The sequence below is a fragment of the Castor canadensis genome, chromosome 15, assembly GCF_047511655.1.
Source record: "Castor canadensis chromosome 15, mCasCan1.hap1v2, whole genome shotgun sequence".
NCBI lineage: Eukaryota > Metazoa > Chordata > Mammalia > Rodentia > Castoridae > Castor > Castor canadensis.
In genome coordinates, this window is record NC_133400.1 from 44,779,476 (window position 1) to 44,804,925 (window position 25,450).

General features: G+C 38.5%; 1 protein-coding gene across 1 annotated transcript; it reads left to right on the plus strand.

Annotated features, from left to right (window-relative positions):
- Positions 1-1,311: 1,311 nt before the first annotated feature.
- LOC109680768 (guanylate-binding protein 7-like) lies at positions 1,312-22,796 on the plus strand. Its single transcript, XM_074055390.1, is given in 15 exon segments — positions 1,312-1,555; positions 9,515-9,664; positions 13,221-13,348; positions 14,661-14,770; positions 14,968-15,063; positions 15,065-15,162; positions 15,911-15,991; positions 15,994-16,152; positions 17,259-17,427; positions 17,429-17,534; positions 18,582-18,794; positions 21,164-21,266; positions 21,529-21,537; positions 21,601-21,785; positions 22,617-22,796. Coding segments are annotated over 15 exon segments (2,031 nt in total).
- Positions 22,797-25,450: the final 2,654 nt, after the last annotated feature.

Consider the following 25,450-nt stretch of genomic DNA (forward strand, 5'->3'; position numbering starts at 1 on the left):
AAAGGTATAGGCCTATGAGTTTTTGTTGGATTTATTTTCCACCTTTCACACTGCTTAGGTTTTACCAATCAGTCCAGAGTAGTTTCTACTTCTTGCTTTCTAGGTCCATTCAGCTTAATATCTATGTAATGGACCAATATGACATTTTGTGAAAAGGAAAGGTAAAGAAATGTAGTCTGACCCCAAGATAAACACTAATAAAATGACAACAAAGTTGAAGAGTTGATATACCCCTGAGGTAGGCAATAAAGCTATATTGCGAGTCTTGGCAGTTGAAAGAAACCTGAATCTGGTCATGTATATTAATGGACAGTGTATGGTTGTGTTTCTCCACTATCCAGGATTCATGGGTCCCAGATCATGGGGTGGAAACGAGAGTGGCACCACTCACTATTACCCCTTGTGACACATTAGCAAAATTTTTGCTTCCTGTACCTAAGATTTATAGATGCTCTGAGGTGACAGTGTACAGTAAAAAGTAGAGTTGGTGAATTAGCCAACTTGCAAATATGTGTTATAGTTGATAAAAAGTATACATCTTGAACATGGAGTTATTGTGCAGTGTGAGTCAGGATTTAACGTTAGGCTGGCAGTGGAAGGACAAAAGGAAGACTACCTATGCAGGTGTGATCAGATTTACACTCTGGTGAGATCCATTGATGTATGTGCATCTTCTGGCTGTACAATAAGAATACATTAATTCAGTGAAGCATACCTTCTGAATACTATTTTAATAATATAGACATGACAGTGAACTCTCTTAGAAATTATGCTTAGTGTACTCTATTGCTTTTGTCTCATCTTAAATTGAGCATGAAAGGAATGCAGCATTTGAGTTGTAATTCCAATGCTTCTGTCATGAGGCCTACTGCCAATTTTGTCTTCAGTGAAATTTTTGTCCTAAAAAAAGACAGGATTTTTTTTATAATATACTGGATTGGTGTCATGTATTCTTGGTTATCAAAATATTTATATTGTTTTTGTATTTTCAACTGGTGAACATTTGATGTGTGGAAATCATGACAAATACCATACTATCTCAATTTTCTAAAGAAGATCTCCTTGTGTACACATGCAGGAAGTAGAAGGACATGGCCAGCTGAAATTCCTGAAGCTGTACTTCTTGTATTTTTGTTTCCTACAATGCACATGTTACCTTTTTTAAAATGCTGATTATTTTTAAAACTTGAGAAAAATTGTGTTTGGTTCCCACAATCATATATGCTTCTGTCCTATAATCTTAATTCCAATGCAAGAAATGCTTCCACCAGGACAATTAATCTTTTCATAATGCCATATCAAAGGGAAAAGATGGCAGAGGAGAAGAAGCTTTATCCATCAGACCTCATGAACAAGAGTTTGGATGACAAAGGAGAGACATACAGAAGTGCCAAAGAGAAGAAGAGCACAGAGAAACACAAAAGAGTGATAGGAGATCAGAAAAATAGAGCAAATCAAAAAGATGACAAACTAAATCAAGAAAGAGTTTGTACCAGCCTGGGTTCCAGCCCCAGCTCCCCTTGGAGAGAGGGGAAGCTGAAGCATATGCTTCAAGGTAAGCCAGGCTGCTGCTGCTGCCTCAATAAACTGGCAACCCTAGCTCTGGGATGAAATAATTACACTGCCCACAAACCCTAACCCCAGTGCAGGGATCTGATGGGACAGTAGTTTTCCCTGCATGACAAGCCAGAAGCAAACAAGACAATTTTTCATTCAACATATCTCAGAGAGCTATGTGAAAGTGCTGTCTGGAGAGAGTGCCTGCTGATCAGTCTGAGGTACTTGGAATCCTGCCATCAAGGAGGAATCACTTCTCAGGGTATCTTGAGACACTTGGTCATGGAGAGGCTTTGACTTACAGTGAACTAAGAAGTTAAAAGGAGCTGAGGTAGGGAATTGGTGACTCTGCCTTTGCTGGTAGAGAGCTCAGATATCTGAAGCTCCTTGTAGATAGGTGAGCTTTGAGACTGAACAATTCAAGGAACTTGAAAAATCACAGCCCAGAGAGTTCTGGGAGTCCCAGCCACTGTGTCCACTTGAGAGTCAGCCACAAGGGGCAGATATTCAAGGGAGAAGGTCAGACAGGGCAATTCAAGGGTTCCTGTTAAGAAAACAGCAAAAAATGCCTCGAGGTAAGTGTCCCCAACCAATTGTGCTACAGCAGTTACATTGAATAAGGTCAAAACACCCAGTTCCCACTGATTGAGAACTGAAGTTAGAACAGCTGCTTTACTCAAGCAAGCTTCAAAACTGAGCAACTCTGGGAATTTAAAAGGTTGCAGCATGGGAGGTTCCAGGTCTCAGAACCAGTGTCTGTGCAAGAGACTTCTAGGAGAGACAGACATAGAGAGGGCAAGGTTTTGACTAGAGCAATCTGAAAAGCAGCAGAAGTGCCAGATGTCTGTGGCCCCACCCTTTCAAGCTACCTGCAACCTAATCACAGAACAAGTGGCCCTGCATACTCTGATCTCTTAGCACATGCACAGGAAACCTCACATCCCCATCTAAGTTGGCCTTCAAGACTCAAAATAACTCAGAGGGTAAAGCTCTCCAAGAGAATTGTCTCATAGGGTATCAATAACCTGGCCCCAGCTAACCTTCCTTGAGGCCACTGTCACACCCTAGGCTACAGGTACAACTTTGCCCTCCCAAAGCTGTTCCCATAACAACCAGAACAAGAAGGACTAGGACAAATGCACATCACTCCAACAAGAAATATAAGTATTTTTGTTTATCTTTTTGCTGTTGTTATTATTTATTGTTTGTTTGTTTTCTCTGTTTCCCTTTGTCTAATTTGTTCTTCTTTGGCTGTTTGTCTCATTTTTTCTTTTTTCTTCTTTTTTTTTAACTTGGTTTCTAACTGTTGGAATCTTCTTTTTTTCATTTTTCTTTTTTTCCTTCCTACCCCCCAAACCATTCTCTATTTCCCTGTCATAAATATATAGAGCACTCTTATACTGCTACCTCCTACATCTACCTCCCCATCCATTTATCATGACCTTCCCCTACTTTCCCCACATCCAGTCCCCATTATAGTCAATTTCTAATCTGTATATCATGAAACCGGGGTCAAGTTCCAACATCATCCCCCTGGAAACCAGTTTTGCTCCCATACAACCTGGGGAGATAGATAAGGGTTCTAATTGTTCTTACTCATTCAAATACTTAATTAATTGCTGAATTGTTCACCTTGTTACTGCAGCAGGTAGCAGGTTTTCTGCTCACCCAAGGAAGTAAAGGGGAACTTAGACAAACAGATGTGCAAATCAAGCATAGAAATTTAATATGAAAAATCAAGGAAATGTCTCATCTTCAAACTCCCACCACAACATCTCAACATATGAATCTAAAGATATGGAATGGCCAAAGAGCCTGAGAGAGAATTCAGAAGTCTACTGTTAAAAATGAGCAGTGACCTCAAAAAGGTTTAAAATGAACAGATAAATTAAGTTAGGAAATCAGTCCAAGACCTAGACAAAAAAGTCATCAACATGGGAGAGAAATTCAGCAAGGAAATGGAAATTATAGAAAATGACCAAGTAGAAATGTTAGAAATGAAATCATAAATATATCAAATACAAACCACAAAGGTAGTATTATCATTAGACAAGATCAAGCAGAAGAAATAGTATCAGAGATGCAGGACAAGATCGAGGAGTTACTGCACACAAACAATCACAAAGAAAAAAATGAATACAACATACAAGAACTCTGAGACACAATCAAAACACCAAACTAAGAATGAACAGAGTGGAAGATGTTGCTGAAATGTAAATTGAATTCATAGGAAAGCTATTCAATGAAATCACAGCAGAAAATTCCCAAGTCTATGTAATAATATAGACACCCATGTACAGGAGACATGACAACTACAACCCCACATGACATCATAATTAAAATGCCAAGACTAGAGAACAAAAAGAGGACACTGAAAGCTGCAAGAGAAAAACACCTGCTTCCATACAAAGGAAAACAATTAAAATCACCTCAGACCTCTCAGTAATAAATTCTGAAAGCAAGGAAAGTATAGGACAATATAATTCCAGCTCTGAGAGAGTAACTGCCAATCCAGTAAAGCTGTCCTCCAAGCTGGATGGAGAAATAAGGACCTTGCAAGACAAATATTTCATGTTCACCAAGCCAAAATGACAAAAACTACTCAAGGGACTAATTCACATGGAAGAGGATGAAAAACATTCACAAATGCAAGAGGCAAGGAAAGAATAAAACTCAAAAGAGGTCATTGATAATCTCGTGAGAGCTAGGAGAGTAGCAAGCATGATCAATTCAGTAAACCAGCAAAACCCAAAGATGAACAAAGCCAACGTAAAGAACATTCAACATGAGCTCAATCTGGTAAACAAGCAATAGAAACACAGGAATCAGTAAATACCTCTCATTTATAAATGAACTTATAAATGTAAAGACTTAACTCTCCAATCAAAAGACACAGATTTTCAGATTGGATTAAAAAACCTAATCCAACAATCTGTTGTCTACAAGAAACATACCTCACAAAGATACACACAAATTAAAAGTGAAAGGTTGGAAAAAGATTTATCAGGCATGCAGAACCCAAAGCAAACAGTACTAGCTATTCTCATATCAGAAAAAGTAGTTTTTACGTGAAGAGAATGCTAGAACAAAATATCATAAGCTGGGTAGCTTTTTCAAAACTGAAACTTATTTGTCACAGTTTTGGAGGCTGTAAGAAGATTCAGTGAGGGCCCTCTCTCTGAATCATGATGGTGTCTTCTAACTATGTCCTCCACATAGAGGAGAGGCCAAAGGGTCACTCTGGGTCCTGTCTTAGAAGTGCACTAACCGATTCATGAGGACCTCACCTCTTGATACAATCATCTCATGGGCCAGGATTTCTGCCTATAAATTTTGTGAGGTATACAACCAGCAAAGACAGGAATTACTAAGATGACTGTGATGATTGATCCTGAATAACACCAGGCCATTGAATACTAATTTATGATGGAAGGTAAGAAAGTATGTCTGTAACACAGGTGATCCCTTAAAGAATCTCTTCATTATCATGTTCTGGATGAGGTGAGTGTAAAATTACCCCAACCCACCCATCCAGGACTATAGTGACCCAGATCCCTCAGAAGGGACATTTGGGTCACCTAAAGAGCTATGGCAGCTGAGGTGCATGTGAGGAAGAAGGAGATATGGAATGAGTAGTAGAAGAAGGTAGCTGTGGATACCAGCTATGACCATCTGATCAATTACAGAAAGACAATTCAGTTGCACGTAGTCACCATTTCTCTTTCTTAGTTGTTATGAATATACCTTTATTCATCAAATATTTTTGCTTTCTTTTCTCTCTTAGTCACTTATCCTGTAATATACTATATATTGAATTCATATCATAGAATTTAAATATTATTAACTTTATATCATTGTTAAATAACAGGGTGTCAAGAAGGAGAAAAGTAAACAACACTCCAGGATTTTATCTCCTCTTCTGGAAAAGAGATTAGTACACTGGGGTGGTATACAGTATACTTGGAATATATTATTTGGAATCATGAGCTTATTATTCTCTCTATGTAAAGATTAAGTATGATTTAAGCAGAAAACTACAGGATTAAAGTTGACCAAGGGTGGACTTGTGGTGGTTAATTTTATGTGTCAACATGATTGATCCTAAGGGTGCTCAGATCCTTGGCATTCTCAGTATTTGTGTGAGGGTATTCTTGGATAATCCAATTAGCTTGTCGGTTGGTAGATTTAAGTAAAAGCAAACTGTTCTCCATAATGTTGTTAGGCCTGAATTAATCAGCTGAAGGCCTGAATGGACCAGAAAGCTGTCCTTACCAAGAGAGAGAATTCTCCCACCCGGTAACCATGGAACAAGGATATTCGCTCTTTGTCTATAGCCAGCCCTCAGACTGAAACTGCACCATCATTTCCTCCTGAGTCTCAAATCTAGTATTTCACTAACTGTATTTACTATACTTTATAATATTTATGTTTTCAATATTTATATCACCAATCTTATGTAGATGAACTTTGAAGTACTTTCTAACCTTTTCTCCCAAAAAGCAGTGACCCAATGAATCTCATAAGTGGTATATATGCCTTTGTATTTAGTTTTGTACATGTATATTTTCTAAAAGTGAAAATGCAAAGTCCAGTCATACATACATTAAAATGTAATAAATATTAGGACAAGTTCTCAACAGATACCATACAATTTATACGCTCATAGAAAAGTCCTTTATCCCATAATTTTCTAAAACAATTTGCTATCATTTCTATAACTATGAGTATGGTTGAATATCTTTTACTTATATTCTAGGAGCCATATATTTATATGCTTTAGTCTTCTCTCTTGCTATGACATTGTTCAAGTAAATTAGCTCTTTTTCTGTGATGCAAGTTAAAAATATGGTTACAAAGTGTTGATTTTCTTCTGAATTCCTTGTATAAAATGAATTTATTTCAATTTTATATACTTTTACATGTATTTTCAGTCTTCTGAGTTTGATGTCATGCATGAAAAAGACCAACATTCTAATATTTTTTAAATTATTTGAGACTTTCAAGTTGTGTAGTTTCAATCTTCATGCTTAAATCTATGGTATATCTGAAATTTAGTTTGACATATGATTATATTTTGGACCTAATCTCTTTTTTTCTCTATGAGATTATCCAGTTATTCTAGTCAATTTGTTGGGCTCATTATGTACCACTAACGTGAAATAGAACCTTACCATAAGCAGTTCTTGAGAGCATTTGTTTTAGCCTCTTTCCTGTGAAGATTGTCCTATAATTTTGTATGCATTGTTATGACCAGTACTGACTAGTCTGATTTCTGTAGCTCCAGAAAAGCTTTCCACAAGGGGTAGAGACACTTCCCCTCCTTTACCAAGAACAAAATCAGCCTGTTAAAAAGAAAAGTTACTTATTTCAAGCTAATTACAATTGTAATCCAAAAGACACAAATTCAAGGAGCTTTAAAATTCTGTGTGTATTTAGAACCTGAAACCACAAGGGCCTCCACAGAGAATGGTGCTGATGGAAGTTAACCTGTCTGTAAGAGAAGGCTTGGGTGTAGTCTTAGTCTCTGAGTAGTTTGGGGAAGGGGTCTATTGAGCAAAAGATCAGCAAAGGTTAGCAAATATTTGGAAACTACTGTCTGGCCAAATCCACAGGTCACTGTACCTGAGAATAAGGGGCGTGTCTGCAGCCCAGTTAACGGTCACTTTGCATGTGGATCTGTGTCAAATCTGATTCAATCATAACCTCCTAACTCCTTTCTAATTGCCCCAACCAGTGCTAACTCTGTTTTGATTTTCTTCCTTGATAATTTTTTCTATAAAGATTCTAAAATGAAAGCAGTGTTTCCTGGAACCTGCTCAACTCTGAAATCATCCATGGACAGTATGTATATGAATGGGTATGGTTCTGTTTCAAGAAAACTTCATTTACAAAAACAGACAACAGGAAGATTTGTCCTGCAGGCCGAGTCTACCAATCCCTGTTACAGAAAGTTATTTATTCCCCCCTTTAAACTAATTATAAAACTAATATGTATTCTACCTAATGTGCGAGGGGCTAATATTCTCTGGTAGGCACATTGTTTTTTAAAAATTGCTAATGAAACTAAAAAATTTAAATATCAATAATAGGCCACAGCATAGTCCAGCTTCTCTAATGTTTTCAAGAGAAAAGCTAGTCCTATTTAAATAGTGAGTTCAGGCCCTTTAGACCCAGACCCAGTAGTTCACCAGAAGGAGACAGCACTGCAGTTACTTCATGGGCAAGTCTATCCAGGTTCCATGCAGTCAAGGGAGTTTTATCATTTCTAGGAACCTCAACCACACTCTTCCAGGGTCCAACCAGTTGTGTGCCACAAAGCTAGTCTTAACCTCATTCAAAGTGGCAAAGTGGACAGGGAAACTGTTAGCTCACTCTCTGGGAGGAAATGGCAGAGGAACTTCAGATAGGGCTGTGAAAACCAGGACTTTCCTCCCCCAACCAACTCACCTCACATACTCCCTTTTCCTGCCCACTAGGAAATAGTGCAGAAAACTCATCTGTCAATTCAGCAGGGAAGAAGTGCAGTTTCATCTTCAGTTCTCTTCCTCTCAGCTCCTAATTGGATGGCTGTAATACCCTGTTTGATTATCAACTTCTAAGAAGAACAGTGGATTTTCCAAAGAACCAGCATCAGGAGGAAGCTCAAGGAATTAGGGAAGGCATCTGAGACTTTTCTCCCGCCTGCAGAGCCAGTGCCAGGTGAGTCAACTCCTAAACTCGGTCATTCAAGCTTCTTTCCCTAGCAGCCAACATCAGCAAGTTGCCCAGTGCTCACTCTTCTCTAGGGTTGTAGCCTCACACTGGCCAGTGGACAAAAGACAGAGTTCACTGTTAGTGGTGGCATGGCATCTGACCCTCCTAACACTTTTCTGTGGACAAACTCAGTATCTATGTTGCAGAGGTGTCTGCAAGGAAGAAACCATTGTCCTGCGTCCCCATAAAGTGCTGATGCACATTGGGCATTCACCAGGGACTGCAGCAGAATCCAGTGAGAATGCTGATGAGTTCATCCTGTCCTTGTCCATGGGAGCATGGGAAGGAACCCCTTTCTGGAACTGAAAAGCCATACCCCAGCACCTTTTTGCAAGGCTGTCCCGGTGGGGTAGTATCTTCCAGCCTCCCTCCTCTAGTGTTTTTTTTTTGGAGGGGAGGAGGTTGGGAGGGATAGGATTGGAGTTTGAACTCAGGGCTTCACAGTTGCAAAGCAGACCCTCTACCACTTGAACCACACCTCCAGTCCCTCCCTGTTCTCAGTACTTTCCTGACTGATTGAAGACATCTGTTCTGATCAAAGTCAATGAGACTCTTCATTTTCTTCCATTCTCCTTGAGCTCTTTCTAGACTATATAAATATAAATTCAAAATCCCATATCACTACCCCATTCCCTGCATATTTTCTTCTAAGAATTATAATTCACACACACTCATATACTTTACATATTTGTTTTATTACCTGTTTCTGCCACTGAATCTTTGTCCATTTTGTTTATTCCTTGATAATGGAAACCTAGAATAATATCCACCATGTAGCAGATAATAGTCAAAGAATTGAGTCACCAAATTCCTTTGGAATGACTAGAACCATTTCTAACCAATTTTCAACTCAATATCTCATTCTGATTCCACTTACCCCCAGATATAACTGTTCTCATGGCTCTGTCATCAATGCCTTACTTTCCTCATTCCACTCTTTAGAAGCCCAACAGTGCTTTGGGGTCATAAAACAGGGAACAAAAGGCAGCTGGGCCATGTTCTGACCCAACCAGATTGTCTTTTTCCTTTAGAATATACAAAATGTGGAAGTTGGTACCTTTGATTCACAAGCAGAAAAATGATATGCACGTGCCTTGAATAACCAGGAGAAATGACTCCAAGTTCATACATTCCAGTGAGTGGCTTTTCCAAGTTTCAGGAGCCATGCCATCTATACCTACCATGAGAGCTCTCATTTTCCTAGTGGAAAACAGGAAGGAGCAACTGATGCTGAATTCAGAAGCCTTAAGGTTTCTTGAAAAGACATCTCAACTTTTGGTGGTGGTAGCAATTGTTGGGCTGTGTCATACAGGGAAATCCTACCTCATGAATCACCTTGCTGGGCAGAACAGTGGTAAGTGAGGAGACATTTTCTTGGAACAAGTGATAGGATGAGCTGATCATACCTTCTCTAGGGCCATCTTAAGAAGAACCTAATCCCTCCCACTGAAGAACATTTCTTATTTACTGTCATATTTATAACCTCAAACCTAACCACAAAATCTCCCTCTTTTGCCCATTAACAAAAAGCTCTGTGGCCCTATCAAAAGATCTTCTCCACCACTCTTCCTGATCCCATTCACTCTCACCTGCTCAGGAACTGAGCTCCAGCAAGTACTCCCTTCCTTTCTCCCATATCCTTCACCCACGTTGCACACTCATCCCAAGGACCACCAAACACAGTTCAGTGTGTCCTTTTAAAAAGCAAATGGGCAAAATGATGCATAGTAGGATACCTGTATATCCAGCATCTAAATTTCCAGGATTTTGTTATTTATCTATTTACCTAATTTCTTCACAGAAAATCTTTAATAAATTATCACTACCATAGCACATACTATAATTAAAGTATATATGTATGATAAAGTTCAGAAATATGAAGCAGACATCTCCATTATCACTATCCAGATTAAAAAGTAAACCTTACCAACCCTGCAAAGCTGGAGTCATACCCTCTCATACCTTCCCTAAAACTCACCTATATTTTGGTTTTCAGAGCACAGTTCTTCCATACCTGTTTTAAAAAATGATTCTGTAGCCTATTATGCATTCTAGAAAACAATTCACTTTGGCCTTCTTCTGGATTTTATAGAAAAGAGTGTGTGTATTATTGGTGTCTTGCTACTTTTACTCCAAAAAAAGTTATAAGCTTCTGCTAGTTCTCACATGTATCTATTTGCTCATTTTCTCTACTTTATGCTATGCTGTTGTCTCAGGATACCAAAAATTGTTTATCTACTTTATTATTGATGAATATTGGTGTTATTTCCTGTTTTTTATCTTTAATGAATTAAGTTGCCAAGAGTATTATTCATTCATATTCTGGTGCACATATGAACAGACTTCCCTTATGCAATATACCCAGAAATGTAATTTCTGGACCAAATAGTATGTGTGTTCAGTCTTTCTAAGTAATGTTAAACAGCTTTTCAAACTTTATATATACAATTTACATACTCTTAACAGTAACTTTGGGGTCCACATAGCCTACAAAAATTTGGTAGCATAGGACAACTGTTTCACTTGCTGATCTGTGGACTGCATAGTTGTATGATATTTATCTCACTATAAATAAGTTAGAGCACCTTGATATTGTATTCCCTATTTTGTAAAGTATGCATTTTTTTCTACCAAGTTGTCTTCTTTGTTTGAATTGACTGTTAGTACATTCTTACTATGATACTATCTGAGGCTTCTATATTTTAATTTCCTACAATTTTTCCCTTACATACAGTTTTCTCCTTCTTCTCTGGCTCATAGATCCAGTACCATTATAAATTTAAACTCAGTGTACTAGAGATTCCTAGGTCTCTCTCTCTCTCTCTCTCTCTCTCTCCCCCCCACTCTCATTCTTGCTCTTGCTCTCACTCTCTCTCTCATTGTGTGGCAATATGAAACTCTAGGAACACTATCACCTTTATTTCTACACACAGTTAAACTAAGGAAGCATTGCCATATGGCAAGTGGGCATATAGCTAGCTCACTTGAACTGTTGGGCAGGATAGATCACCCAGTGATTCCAGGGACTTGTCCTCAAATCCTCTGTACCGTAAGTTTAAGCTTTTGAAAAGAAAGGAACCCTTTTACACTGTTGGTGGGAATGTAGACTAGTACAACCACTCTGGAAAAAAATTTGGAGGCTACTTAAAAAGATGGACATCGATCTACCATTTGATCCAGCAATACCACTCTTGGGGATATACCCAAAAGACTGTTACTCCAGAGGCACCTGCACATCCATGTTTATTGCGGCACTATTCACAATAGCCAAGTTATGGAAACAGCCAAGATGTCCCAGCACTGATGAATGGATTAAGAAAATGTGGTATCTATACACAATGGAATTTTATGCAGCCATGAAGAAGAACGAAATGTTATCATTCGCTGGTAAATGGATGGAATTGGAGAACATCATTCTGAGTGAGGTTAGCCTGGCTCAAAAGACCAAAAATCGTATGTTCTCCCTCATATGTGGACATTAGATCAAGGGCAAACACAACAAGGGGATTGGACTATGAGCACATGATAAAAGCGAGAGCACACAAGGGAGGGGTGAGGATAGGTAAGACACCTAAAAAACTAGCTAGCATTTGTTGCCCTTAATGCAGAGAAACTAAAGCAGATACCTTAAAGCAACTGAGGCCAATAGGAAAAGGGGACCAGGAACTAGAGAAAAGGTTAGATCAAAAAGAATTAACCTAGAAGGTAACACCCACGCACAGGAAATCAATGTGAGTCAATGCCCTGTATAGCTATCCTTATCTCAACCAGCAAAACCCCTTGTTCCTTCCTATTATTGCTTATACTCTCTCTACAACAAAATTAGAGATAAGGGCAAAATAGTTTCTGCTGGGTATTGAGGGGGGGAGCGGGAGGGGGTGGAGTGGGTGGTAAGGGAGGGGGTGGGGGCAGGGGGGAGAAATGACCCAAGCCTTGTATGCACATATGAATAATAAAAGAAAAATGAAAAAAAAAAAAAAGCTAAATTAATCTGGAAAAAAAAAAGAAAGGCCAATAGGTGTCTTTTATACATTTCCTTCAGTTAATCCCCCTGATGAGGAAATGAACACTGAGCTCAAGTGCTTAAAATGGAGTAAGAAAAGGAATAAAATAAGAGAGGAAATGGGAGTGAAAAAAAACAACAAAAGCCATTGTATTCTTACAAGTCCTGGAAGAACACAGATAGCCCAATGTGAGAGTCAATTTGCATCACTATGACAATGACCCAATCAAGAATAAGAATAAAAGGTTGATTTTGGCACATGACTTTGGATGTTTCAGTCCATGATCAATTGACCCCAGTGCTTTTTTGGCCTGAGGGTCCCAGCAAACACAGCAGGGAGCAAGTGCACAGGAAGGGCAAAGGGAATCAACAAGGAGTGAGAAAGCATGTGGTAAGTTTGCAACAGGAGTGGCCAGTAGGTGTTAGCACACCTATACTCTGAAGAGCAAAGAGTGGATGCCTTGATATGGTCAAGAGCAGAATCATTGGACAGAGCTATATGAAAGGAACTGTGTCTTGACATAAAACAAGGCCTTTGGGACACTTCAGCCCACCAAAGTGAAAGCTGGGAAATGCACACCTCCTGTGGGATCATGTGCTCTTGCTTCCCACTGACCAAATTTTAAGAGAAGGTAGAGGACATGGAAGCTCTTCAGTGTCAGATCCAAGCACATAAGTTAACAAGTTTATGCTAGTTCTGTAACATGACATACATTAAGCATTTGGAAGGAGTCAAATAGGGGTTACAAAATGTTTCTTGAGAAAGTTCTTGATAAAGATTGGATTAGTTACCTTTGCTGAAATAGTAGCACACACTTTCCTTGCCTTGTGCTATATCTTCCAACCACATTACCTGACAGCTTGGTCTCTGCTATGGATGTTTGTTGTTTTTCCTCTTCCCTTGCAGGCTTCCCCCTCATATCCACTGTGAGGTCTCAAACCAAGGGCATCTGGATGTGGTGTCTGCCCCACCCCACCAACCCAAACCACACACTGGTCCTTCTGGACACCGAGGGCCTGGGAGATGTTGAAAAGGTGAAGCAGAGAATCTTCTGTGCTCTTCTTTACCCAATTTGTCAAATTTGTCACCTCAGTTTAAGTTCTGTAACATAGCCCTGTAAACTGCAAATCCAATCATGAATAACAAGGCTAAACTCCATTTCCTCAAACTTCCTTAGTAATCACACTGGTATGTTTGGGGTAAATTTTATTTATGGTGTAATTTCTTAAATATGTGTTGACAGATGAAGTTTAGGGCTCTATGCTTAGTATTGCAGATAAAACAAAGAGAAATTCAAGGCCAAGAGCTGGATGTGGAGAGAGATATGTGGAGTGTAATCAATACAATGCAGAGAATGGGAAACTGATCCAGTCGTTAGATTAGGAATGCTCCACGAAAAAAGCTGTGACAATAGATCAATGGGATCTACTACCTAAGATGCATGGATTTGATGGGTTGGTGGTAGGGACCATGAAAATGCTGTTTCAGTGAAAGAATCTATTTAAATAAGCTTCAGTTTCACCATTAAGGTTTTGGTCCAAATCTGTAAACTCTGGAGATGAATTCTGCAGTGAATAAAAGCCTGAGCTAGACCCATTAAAAATATTGTGAACTAAAACATATGGTGTGTTGTGTCAATAGTGTTAGCTGGTTATATTCAATCTTCTCTCCTAATTTGTATTCACCTAAGACTAAATTAAAAGTAGCAGCAGTAAGTCCTTGGCTCTATTATTGCAAAAGGTGGGTATGGAAGGAAGGCACAGACTTAGCATATCTTCCACATATGAAAATAGATCAATGAACCCTATTGAAATTGTTTTTTAAGACAGTGGGACAGAGGATGAAGGAGAATGATGCAGGAGATTATTCTAATCAAGATTTATCAATCACATATGTAAACGTTACATTGAAATACCCTGTGCAACTAATATATGCTAATAAAAATATAAAATTAAGCTAATTTTTAAAAAAAATCCTGAATTTGAAAATTCAGAAAAAGTTCTCAGTTATCATATAAGTATAGCACAAATGGACTGCTAATTTGTAATAGATTGTAGTTTGCATAAATCTGTTTTATATCTACTTGAATTGTCAGTAGACCAAAACAAAACAAAATGTAAACAAATGGTGGCAGAATTACTAGCTGATCATATGTTCATAACTCGGTGTGGGTAATATATGCATCTGTGTCAAACTCATCCATGAAACTTGTCCATCCTCCTTTCCTGCTCTCATGCATAGTTATTGCTTCAATCCAATAAAATAACTCTGCAATACAATACATGGACAACCAAAGGAGTGAATGAAGAGGGACCCCTAAGTCCTTCACTCTCATGTGCTGTCTAGGGTGACACTAAGAATGACTTGAGGATCTTTGCCCTGGCCGTGCTTCTGAGCAGCACCTTTGTGTACAACAGCATGGGCACCATCAACCACCAGGCCCTGGAGCAGCTGCAGTATCCTTCCAGGACCAGAACCACTATGTTTCGTTGAGTTCAGGAGAATAGCAACTGAGACTGTTTCTTCTTTGCTTTAACTGAATTGTCTTGGTTGAGTAAGAATGAACACAGTAGAAAAAGGGATGTTTATAAAATTTGTTTCTACATGAGATCTGGAAGATTTATTGTCTCACATTCCTTAGCTGTGATCCCAGTTACGTGACTGAATTAACACAGCTAATAAGGGCAAAATCCAGCCTCAGACCTGATGAAGTAGAGGACACCGCAGAGTTTGCGAGTTTCTTTTTTGACTGTCTGGGCTATCCAGGATTTCACTCTGGAACAGAAGTTAGATGGGCATGACATCACAGAAGATGAGTACCTGGTGAATGCCTTGAAGTTGATTCCAGGTATCAGAGCCTGGCGTGGGTTGGGGGAGGAAGGCTCAATAGAGAAGTGGGATCAACTCAACCTTATTCAGCCTTTGACATATGTGTTTATTTGAGACTGAATTGAGGTCCTTGCTAATGGTGAATGGAGATTGATAGGTGATCATGGCTTTAGATTTGTTGAAAAGATTCAGAGATTAAGATAAAACTCACAGAGGAAATTTAGAGACAATGTTGTATCAAGTAATTTTTGAACAAATAGTGAGTGTCATGGGAAAAAAGGTAAAGATAATGTTGAGTATATTATTTGGCTCTGATTTTGATTACTCTTTGCTGTCTTGCAGAACATCTGTACTTAGATATTTTTTCCAGCAACATCTTATCATTATTTCTAGCATTACTATACTTTAGAACCCATATCCCATTTTTGACATGGGACTGCAATATCAGAAAAGTCCTTCTGACAATCTTTTTTTTAGTAAATCAATTATTCCAAACCTTAAAGAATAGTCTATATATTGTCTACGATATAAGGGCTATGGAAGCCAATTACAGGTTTCTCCCCATGAAACAAATGCCTCCCTTCCTCTCCAGAAGTACTGCCTTGACTCTTAGCTCTGTTCAAACCTGGACATCCCTTGTATTGGCTAGATTTCCATGCAGGTATATTTACAATAGGATGAAGGAGCTATAGTTATACAAAGATTCTTGGAAAAGTCCTCGATCACCTGGTCTGCAGGATATCTCTTCTATGGTTCTCTTTTGACAGGAACAAATCCCCAAACCCAAAAGTCCAACATGCCTAGAGAGTGTATCAGATATTTCTTTCCAGTCCATAAGTACTTTGTCTTTGGCCTACAAGTGACAAAAAATTATTATACAAATTGGAGAAAGTTACAGAAAACCAATTGGAACAGAATTTCCAGATACAATCAAAAAACTTTAGCTCCTATATCTTAACCAATGCAAAGACCAAGACACTGAGAAGTGGAATCATTGTCACTGGAAATCGTGAGTTTCTTGTGTCCTAAACCATGTCCTTGAGATTCAGAATGTGTGACAAAGCTAAGATTCTTTGGGAGGTTGTCAATATTTTTGTTTGATTAAGTAAAGGAATGTGAAGAAGCAGGTGCTCATACCATACATAAGAATGCATGGTTCTTAATTAAAATGTCTACATAGGAGCATTTTTTTTTTGGTGTGACTGGAGTTTGAAATCAGGGCTTTGTGCTTCAAAGTAGATACTACACCACTTGAGCCACACCTACAGTCCGTATTGCTCTGGTTTTTTTGGAGATGGTTTCTCACCTACTATTTATTTATTTACCAGGCTGGCCTCACACTGAAATTCTCCTAATTTCAGCCTCCCATATAGCTAGGATTACAGGTGTAAGCCACTAGTGCATGGCCATACATGATCATTTTTTAAAGATAAACACATCTTTAAAAAACTAATACACTAAATATACAATAACAAACTACCACTTGTGAGAGAATCCTGCAAAATGAAGAGAAATTCCATAGGATAAATGTTTCTTATTGTGAATTTGCCAGATATTTTATAAATTAACACCAATCATAAAATAAGCAGTAGGCCATGAATCCCATGCAATTTGTTTGAGAAAAAAAATTAAACAGGGCTGGCTTCATAACATGTAGCCTGTGCAGTCATGGAGTCCCCATCCTAAGGTGGGCCGATGCTTGTTTCAGTTGCTGCAGTCTTCAAATTTCTGACATACTATTTCTAGGGGACTTGCATTTTCATGTGAGACTACAAGTTATTTAATGTAATTTACTTTCTATGTCTAATAAACTATTTTTATAGTACTTAAATGGGAAAGATATTTTCCAGGAAGTCATAAAAATCAAGTGGTTGCAATCAGTAATTTAATTTTGTAATGTGAACTAGAGAACCATAAAAGAAAGAACGTACATAGAAAGCAGTGGTTATTAAAGAGAAATTGATTCAGAGGACAAAAAGTAGGAGATAAGAATGGGGAAGAAGGAGGAGATGAAAAATATTAAGATAAACATAATTTTTATAATGCCAGTCCTAAAAGTTTGTATGAGCAATGAGAGAGGACTTTCCACTTATTCCCTAACTATATGTCATTAAGGGCTGGGGACATTTGTGAAGACCCATGTGGATGCCATTAATAGTGGAATAGTACCTTATTTGGAGAATGCAATGATGACCCTGGCCCAGAGTGAGAACTCAGTAGCTGTGCAGAAGTCAGCCTACCACTTCAGTGAGCACATGGCCCAGCAAGTGAGTCTCCCCACAGACAGAGGAGCCACTGGATGTGCACACAGCCTGCAAGAGGGAAGCCATTGCTGTCTTCATGGAGCTCTCCTTCAAGGATGACAATCAGGAACTTCAGGAGAGGCTGGTGGTAATCAACTTTAGCTTTTACCCTTCCAGACCTCTGCCCTTCTGGAATGAGGCTTAGATGCCACCCTTTTCATCCCAAGGTTCACATTCTTTCCATCATAGGAAGAAAATGTATTTCTCTGAGTAACAGGGCTCTTCAGGGTAAAGTCTACCTTTTCACTAAAGGCATTATTTTCTATTTTGCAAAATAAATTATCAATGGCTTAGCAGCCTCAAGAACATTCATTTTTAAAAAGCTCACCATCTTTAAGTCCTATTCTTTTTTCTACTCTTTCTGATTTCCTTTTCTCCCACAACCAGATAACACTGATTAGAGGACTCACGTGACCAGGTAATGCCCAACAGGACACTCTCCACTAAACTGTGCTACATAACATAATGCAATCATAGCATTGATAGGCATCTTACTCATGGGCCCACGATGATAAAGAATGAGAATACTAAGAGAGAACTCTCAGAGAAATCTTAATTCGCCTCTGGAGAGGCACCCTCACTGAAAGTCTGTCTTTCAGCCCCTAAAAGTGACAAAAAAAAAATCTCTTAGTTCATACAGAGGGAATCCCACTGAGTTGTAATTTATTAGTACAAATAAACAAACAAAAAAATATTTCTTCCAGTATCTTCATACCTCATATTATCACTGAATGAATTCTTGTAAGGTTCAAAACTGTTAGGATATACTTAACTCATTCCTGGGGAGTTAGTTTCCTGTATGTATATTTTCATACATATTGTTGTGCAGGGTAGGGGTAACTATAGTGTTTACAAAGGTTCTTGCAGTACTTCCAACCAAAAATGAATGCTTTACTGTTCATTGTTAGGGTTTTTGTCACTGCTAATCATACTATATCTGAATAGATCACCTATCTCCCAAATCCATCATTTTTACAGTCTGAATTGACCAGAATGGGACTAAAGCAAGTCTCTGGCTCCTTCCCCTTTCCCAGTCCACTATGCAGCTATCACACTGCTCCTTCTAAGAGGATCACAGTAGCACCTTCCTCTAATAGCCTCTCTCTATTGTCTTTTCCTTACATCACATTGGCAGGACACCATAGAAAGAAAGAAGGAAGATTTTGTGCTACAGAATGAAGAGGCATCCCTCAAATATTGCCAGGCTGAACTGAAGAAGATTTCAGAACCCCTGATAGAAAGTATTTCCAGAGGAATGTTTTCTGTTCCTGGAGGCCATAGTCTCTACCTAGAAGTCAAAATGAAGGTAAAACAGGCTTACCAGCTACTGCCCAGGACAGGAGTGAAGGTGAGGAATAGGTGGAGAGGAAGGATAACCCACAGAGTGAAGTGAGAGGGTCTTTGTTGCTCCTTCTGAAAATTTAAGATCATAGCATCACTTGTGAAATGAAAGTAGAATATGGCGATGTGTTGACATTTTTCATCTCCTAGTGGTTAGATACTCTTAGATAAAAAAGAATTTCTGACCAAAGGCTATTTGGAGCCAGGAACCCAGTTGAAACAAACCATTTCTTTTCTTTATCTGACAAGGGTGGGATAGTTTATGGCCGGGGTTATAACCCAGTGGTAGAGTACTTGTCTGGGATAGCCCTGGATTCTATCCTCAGCACTGCCAGCAAAAAAGGAGTATGTTTGTGCTAAGCACAATACATTCAGTGAAAATGAATGAAATGATCTTACTTCAGGTGTACAAACAATAGTCACTTAACGTTGGTGTGATAATGGTTACCTTAAGACAACAATAACTGGTATGTACTGATAGAAACATTGAGAAGATGAGGGGCATAGTAATTAATAAGCAGTCTGCATTCACTTCCTACACCAGAATAGTTTCAGGTGATCTTGTTGGAACACCAGTTTGTTTTTCAGAATAATATAAACTAGCTATTGCTCTCTTTCAGATTCATGCAGTAAAGAAACATAATGCATAGAGGACCTTTAAGTTGCCTAGGATCAGTCAGCAAGTGCTAGAACTAATAAAGCAGCATTAGAAACTCAACATTTTTTCTTTTTAGAAATTTTCATACTGTTTTCCTTAATCGATATTCCCATTTCCTTAATCGATATTCCCATTTACATTGAACCAAGAGTTTACAAGTGTTCCCTTTCCCACATCCTCAAAGAACACTTATCTTTTTGATAGTCATCATTTTAACAGGGATAACATTGTGGCAATGATTTGCATTTTAGTAATGGTGAGCACTTCTACAAATACCTATTGACCATTTCTTCTTTTGAAAAATGTCTATTTAGGCTTATTGCCCATTTTTTTAACCATCTTCTTTCCTTTCCTATTGAGTTGTATGAATTCTTTACATACTTTGGATATTAATTCCTTATCAGCTATATGGCTTGAAAATATTTTCTGTCATTGAATATGTTACCTAATCATTATGTTGATTTTTTGCTGTGTGAAAAGTTTTTCATTTGATGTATTCCCATTTAGTTATTTCCCTATGCTTTGGATTTAAGCCCAAAAAACTCATGGCAAAAAGGCCAATGTCAAAATGCTATTCCCCTATGATTTATTTTAGGAGTTTTAAAGTTCCATGTCTTTTATTTAAATCTTTAAATATTTTTTTGCTTTTATGTAAGGTATAAGATAAGCATCATGTTCCATTGGTCTATGTGTCTGCTTTAATGTGAATACAATGCTGTTTTGATGATCAAATAATATAGCTATAAATGTATTATTTATTTATAATAAAGTATGATGGAATATTATTGATTAGACAGTCCTGCCAATTGTGACAACATGGATTAAAACAAAGGATATTTTGCTAAGTAAAATATAACGGATACAGGAAATGATCCATTTTCTGTGACACAAAATCAAAAAGAAAAAAAGAAAGGGAGGAAGGAAGAAAGGAAGAGAAAAAATGCAAGTCAAACTCATGCCAACATACAGTATGATGGTAATTCTGAGGGCTGGGGCAGGGCAAAAGGAAATGATAGGTCAAAAGGTACAAACATACAGTCACAAAATAAATAAGTTCTAGAAACACAATGTACAGCAGGATGATATTAAACTAATACATTGTATAACTGAAAATTACTAAGAAATTAGACCTGAAGTGTTATAAGAACAACAAAAAAGTAACTCTGTGAGTTGGTGATATATAAATTAGCATGATTTCAGCAGTATTTAAACAATGTATGCATATATCAAAACACTATATTGTACTCTTCAAATATATGCAATTTTTGTCAATTATACCTCAAAAAGCTGGCAAAACAAAACAACTTGGAAGGCAGCCTAGGAATGCAATTTGTACAAGAGGTAGAAAATATAAGTTGAATTACATGTTCTCCTAGTTAAAAAATGATAGAGCACTACCAAGACAGAAGAAAAGGTATGTGTAAGCATGACAAACAATGGAGGGTATGTGTTTGTAGAACTGCACATAAGTCTGATGGGTCTGTAACCTGGGGTGATTGACAGGCATCATCACTAGAAGGAGGCTAGAGAAACTAAAAAGAGCCTGCTAACCAGGGTTTGCATGTATCGACAAAGAGCTTGGACTTTTTGTTGTTGTCATGGAATTAAAGGAACCCTCTAGGATCTTAAACAGTCAGTCTTGAGATCTTATTGAACGATTCCTTCATCAGAAGATTAGATCGTCACTGCCTAGTGTTTGTTCCTTCTTGGTTCCCCAGGCCAGTGAGGTCTTCCAGACCTTCCTGCAGTCCCAAGCTGCTACAGAGAAGTCCATCCTGCAGTCAGTCAAAGCCCTCACAGAAGGAGAGAAAACCATCACAGGTACCAGGGTGGGTTCCACTTTCAGAGGGATGGGAGGTTCCTGTAAATCCTGCTGACTGATGGACAAGGAAATTGTCCTAAAACAAAGAGCATTTTCCTCTTATGGAGTACAGGCTCTCCTGTACCTGAAAACAACAGTGGAGTTGGGGTTCCACATCCAGCCAGTAAGTGCTGGTACCTCATGGTGGGAATCATGATCCTGCTGGCATGGCTAGTGGGAGAATTCAGGTTCCCCTCTTGGTAAGTGAGTTTGGTCTCTCAGCTCAGAAAGGTAGGCTCAGGCCTGACTCTTGTTTTCTTCCCATTAAAAACTATTGTGTGACAGATTAGTGAGCTGAGAAGAAGGCAGTGAAGAAAGAACTGGAGCTGCTGAGACAAAAACAGAAGGAGCAAGAAGAAGCAATGAAGACTCAAGAGAGAAGCTTCTGGGAACACATAGCCCAACTAAAGAAGAAGTGGGAGGTGGAAAGGCAGAACTTTCTGAGAGAGTCTGAGAAGATGCTGCAGCATAAGCTTAAGGTGAGTCTGCATGGGACCTGGTAGTGCCTAACACATAGTGCCCTGGTTCCTCAGGAAGGAGACATCCAAAATTTTGGAGCAGGTTTGATTCCTAAGGGAAACTCGAAAAGTAACTGGTCCTACTGAAGCCTATAAATCTGCAAGACTCCAGCACTTGAGTAGCATTATATTTTTAAGAGTTGAAAAAATGTCCCCCATGGTGCTGGGCTGCTGTTTGTTGACATTAAAGGATACTTATTGAGCATCAGTTGAACATGACGTTAATGCACTAGTCCCTAGGATTCTTGGTGTGACCACCAAAGAGACATGAAGTAGATCCATCTAGTCTGAATGTATCAGCTTTGGCCTGATGGAAAGTGGAACGTGTTGAAAGCTCAGAAGTTGCTCTATTTGTTTCCTTATTTGCCTGATTCATCCTGTTGAGCAGGAGTAAAATAAACTCTTTGTCCCCACAGGGCATGATAATCAGAGTTCTATACAAAGTCAGTGTTCCCTATAGTTTGTTAGATGATTCTGGCCGTGACACCTTCTAGTGTCTGAGGATCAATTGCCTGAGTATCAGTTACAGTGCAACCCACATTCTCTCCCAAAGGGCATTCTAGGTGCCAGAACAAAACTCCACCGTGCAGTGAGACAGTGTTGAGGAAATCTCACAGATGTGTAAATCATGCATAGTACACTCCCACTGCTCGGGTCCAAATGTCTGTAATATCAGAGAACCTTCTAAGGTAGAAGAGATTAGACATATAAGCATTAACTGAAATTATTAGGTGCAAAACCTGACTGTTAATAATTAAGGTTTTTCAAAAGTTGACTCTTCCTCTTTCATAGGTGCAAGAAGAACTGCTTGTTGATAGATTTAAAAGGAAATATGAGGCCTTAACTAAAGAGATAAATCAACTAAATGTAAGGATTAAAGAAAATGAAAACAATCAACCCTTAAAAACTACACGGCTTGTTTATGTGGTCTGCACTGTGTTATTTGTAGCACTGCTGAAACTTGTACATTAATTTGTGCAGGATTGGAAATGTTCAGGTTATAAATGAATAATTAAATTTATAGTAAGGAATTTACAAAGTCTACTTTATTTTAATAGCGTGACACAGTGGCTCATTCCTAGTGTTTCAGAGTGGTTTCATTTACAAAGTTTAAAAATAAAAAGCAATTATCAAAGAATATCAGGTCCTGATATCCTTGTCCTTATGGACAAACTTAATTTTGATTGACTTAATTTCAAGCACTGGGAAACAAGTTAGAGGATACTGAAATTATTGTTAGAAAAGGCTTCAGTAAAGCAAAAAGACAAATACCCAGATGGAGAAAACATTTGTTTTGCAAGTTTTAGGCATGGAGATAATGTATGATGAGCTCTTGTGAGAAGTGACCAACAAACACATTTTAATATGCAGAAATATTTTTCAAATGTTTAATTTTACTGAAATAAAAGTGCAAATTAGAACTGTGAAGTTCTTGCTTCATCTCTGTGGTGGGCGAGGAAAAGTGATTTTGACAGTCCTAGCATGCCAAGGGTTTGGTGAAATTCACAGACTTTCATGTTTGATCGTGAGAGTGTCAACTGATGCAATTGTATATCACATGACTTTCATCTAGCATTTCTACATGTAGGAATTTCTCTTATGCATTTATTTACCCAAGTTGAAAATGACAGTTTTAATCACTTATTTGTAGCAAAATCATTGTAAGGCCAATACAGTAGGAAAAATATTGAAATCCTTCTGTCAGAAACTGTCAAAGTTAATATTGGTACATACTTTCAGAGGAATACTGTACAGTCACTAACATGAAAGGGTGTTAATATGAGAACATCTCAAAAAGTTTATTGCAAGTAAAAACAGACTATAGAAAGTGTTATAGTTATATCCACTTAACTTAGAAAATAGTGAATATACACATATATTCTTATCTACGTAAGAAAAAATACAAAATAAACTAGTATCCATGGTCACAATGGGTAGGGATATGAATAGTTGAGGTGAGAAATGGAAGAATAACTAATTTTATATCACATTTATTCCATAATTTTTCACTTTGTATGAATTTGTTACTTATTCAAACTTATGTTTAAATGAAACTACTGAGATTATCAGTGAAATAATAACATGGCTGGGAAAGTCCCTGTGACAGGAGGGAAGTGTTGGCTGGCATAAATTGGCTGGGGGCGGGTGGGCACAAGGTGGCACACATGTAAGTAAATGTAAAAATGATAAAAATAAAAGGAGAAAGAAAAATAAAGGGACAAAAGGCCTGCTAACACCTAAGAAAAAGGCATAAGTTGGGTAAACAGGAAAAGTCTGCTAGTGAGAACAGGGCCTAGAAGATACAAGACACACATGCACATTCAGTTTTCATTGTGGCTGTTCAGTAAGGACTTAAAAATCTATTTCCTGGCAGATGGTCAGACATAAGTCTCCTGAGATGTGGACTACAAAAGTTTCTAAATTCTGCCCCATATTTACAAAGATGATGGCATTAGGAGGCAAAATTTTCTTCAGGGTCAAGTCAACATTTTAGGTGCTGAAGAGATGAGGAGCAAAAATTCCCTGTCATTCTACAAGCTGAGAATCCTCTTCTGACTCAGCCACTTCATGGGCGTAGAGGGTTCTTAATAAGACCAGGTTCCTCAACTGTGTCCTTTATTTGCTAAACTCTGCTCCTCCTGTGCCTCCTATTTCTGAATTCCTGATCCTGAATGAGGTATCTTTCCTCTGTTCAGACATGGGGCCATGCTGTCACACTTACCTCAAATCATTTTTACGTTATTGTGAAACTGAAAATGCCTATTTACTTTTGTCTACCACCTCTTGATCTCATATGGATAGTCTTCTTTTTTACCTGATCTATAGTTCTAAGCATAAAACCCACCACATGTACACAAAATATAGGCTGATCCTCTCCTATGACACTGCCAATAGGCTGGATTTACCATAAACCCACTACTTTCCCCAGTCTTTAGGGTTCACAAAATACAGGACATAATTTTAGGAACTAGCACAGAAGGGACTCACTGAAGTGGAAGGGCCTTGCACACTTGTCTGAAACTGCTGCCTGTGTCTCTGAGGGACTGTATGCCCCATGTGCTCTGTGTTCCCCAAGCTTCTCATTCATGGTCACTGCCCAGGAAGGAAGTCACTGTCATTAGTTTCTAGCAAAATTAGGACATTTAAAATAGTAATAAAGTGTCTTAATCATGCAAACCTCTCTTTCCTGCCATAGTTATGTAAGTTCAGGATGAAAGCATGCTTTTCTATGAGGATCAGAGTCTCAGTGCTCAGGCTGATAGGAATCTTCATTTTGTCCAGAGACAGGAGAGAGCAGCACCGTGATTGCTCCTTATTTCTTCCTTCCTTCCAAAGTCCAATGAGCATATCACCTCTTTCCTCAGAATTTTATGTAGCTCTCAGTCACCTTCCAGTTTCCCCAACCCAAACCACTGGTGAGCAAAGCCCTACAGATGTGCCAGTTCCCACAGGCCTACTGCCATCTCCCGTGGGAACCAAGAGAAAAGTTCTGAGCCAGGCACATCTCAGCTTCTGTTGAAGAGCTAGGAGGTAGGGCACAGCAAAAGCTCTGCTCCTAAGCCAAATATCCCTAACACATGTGACCAGCACCAGGACTGTGAAACTGTCAATGTTCAAATGTTGGT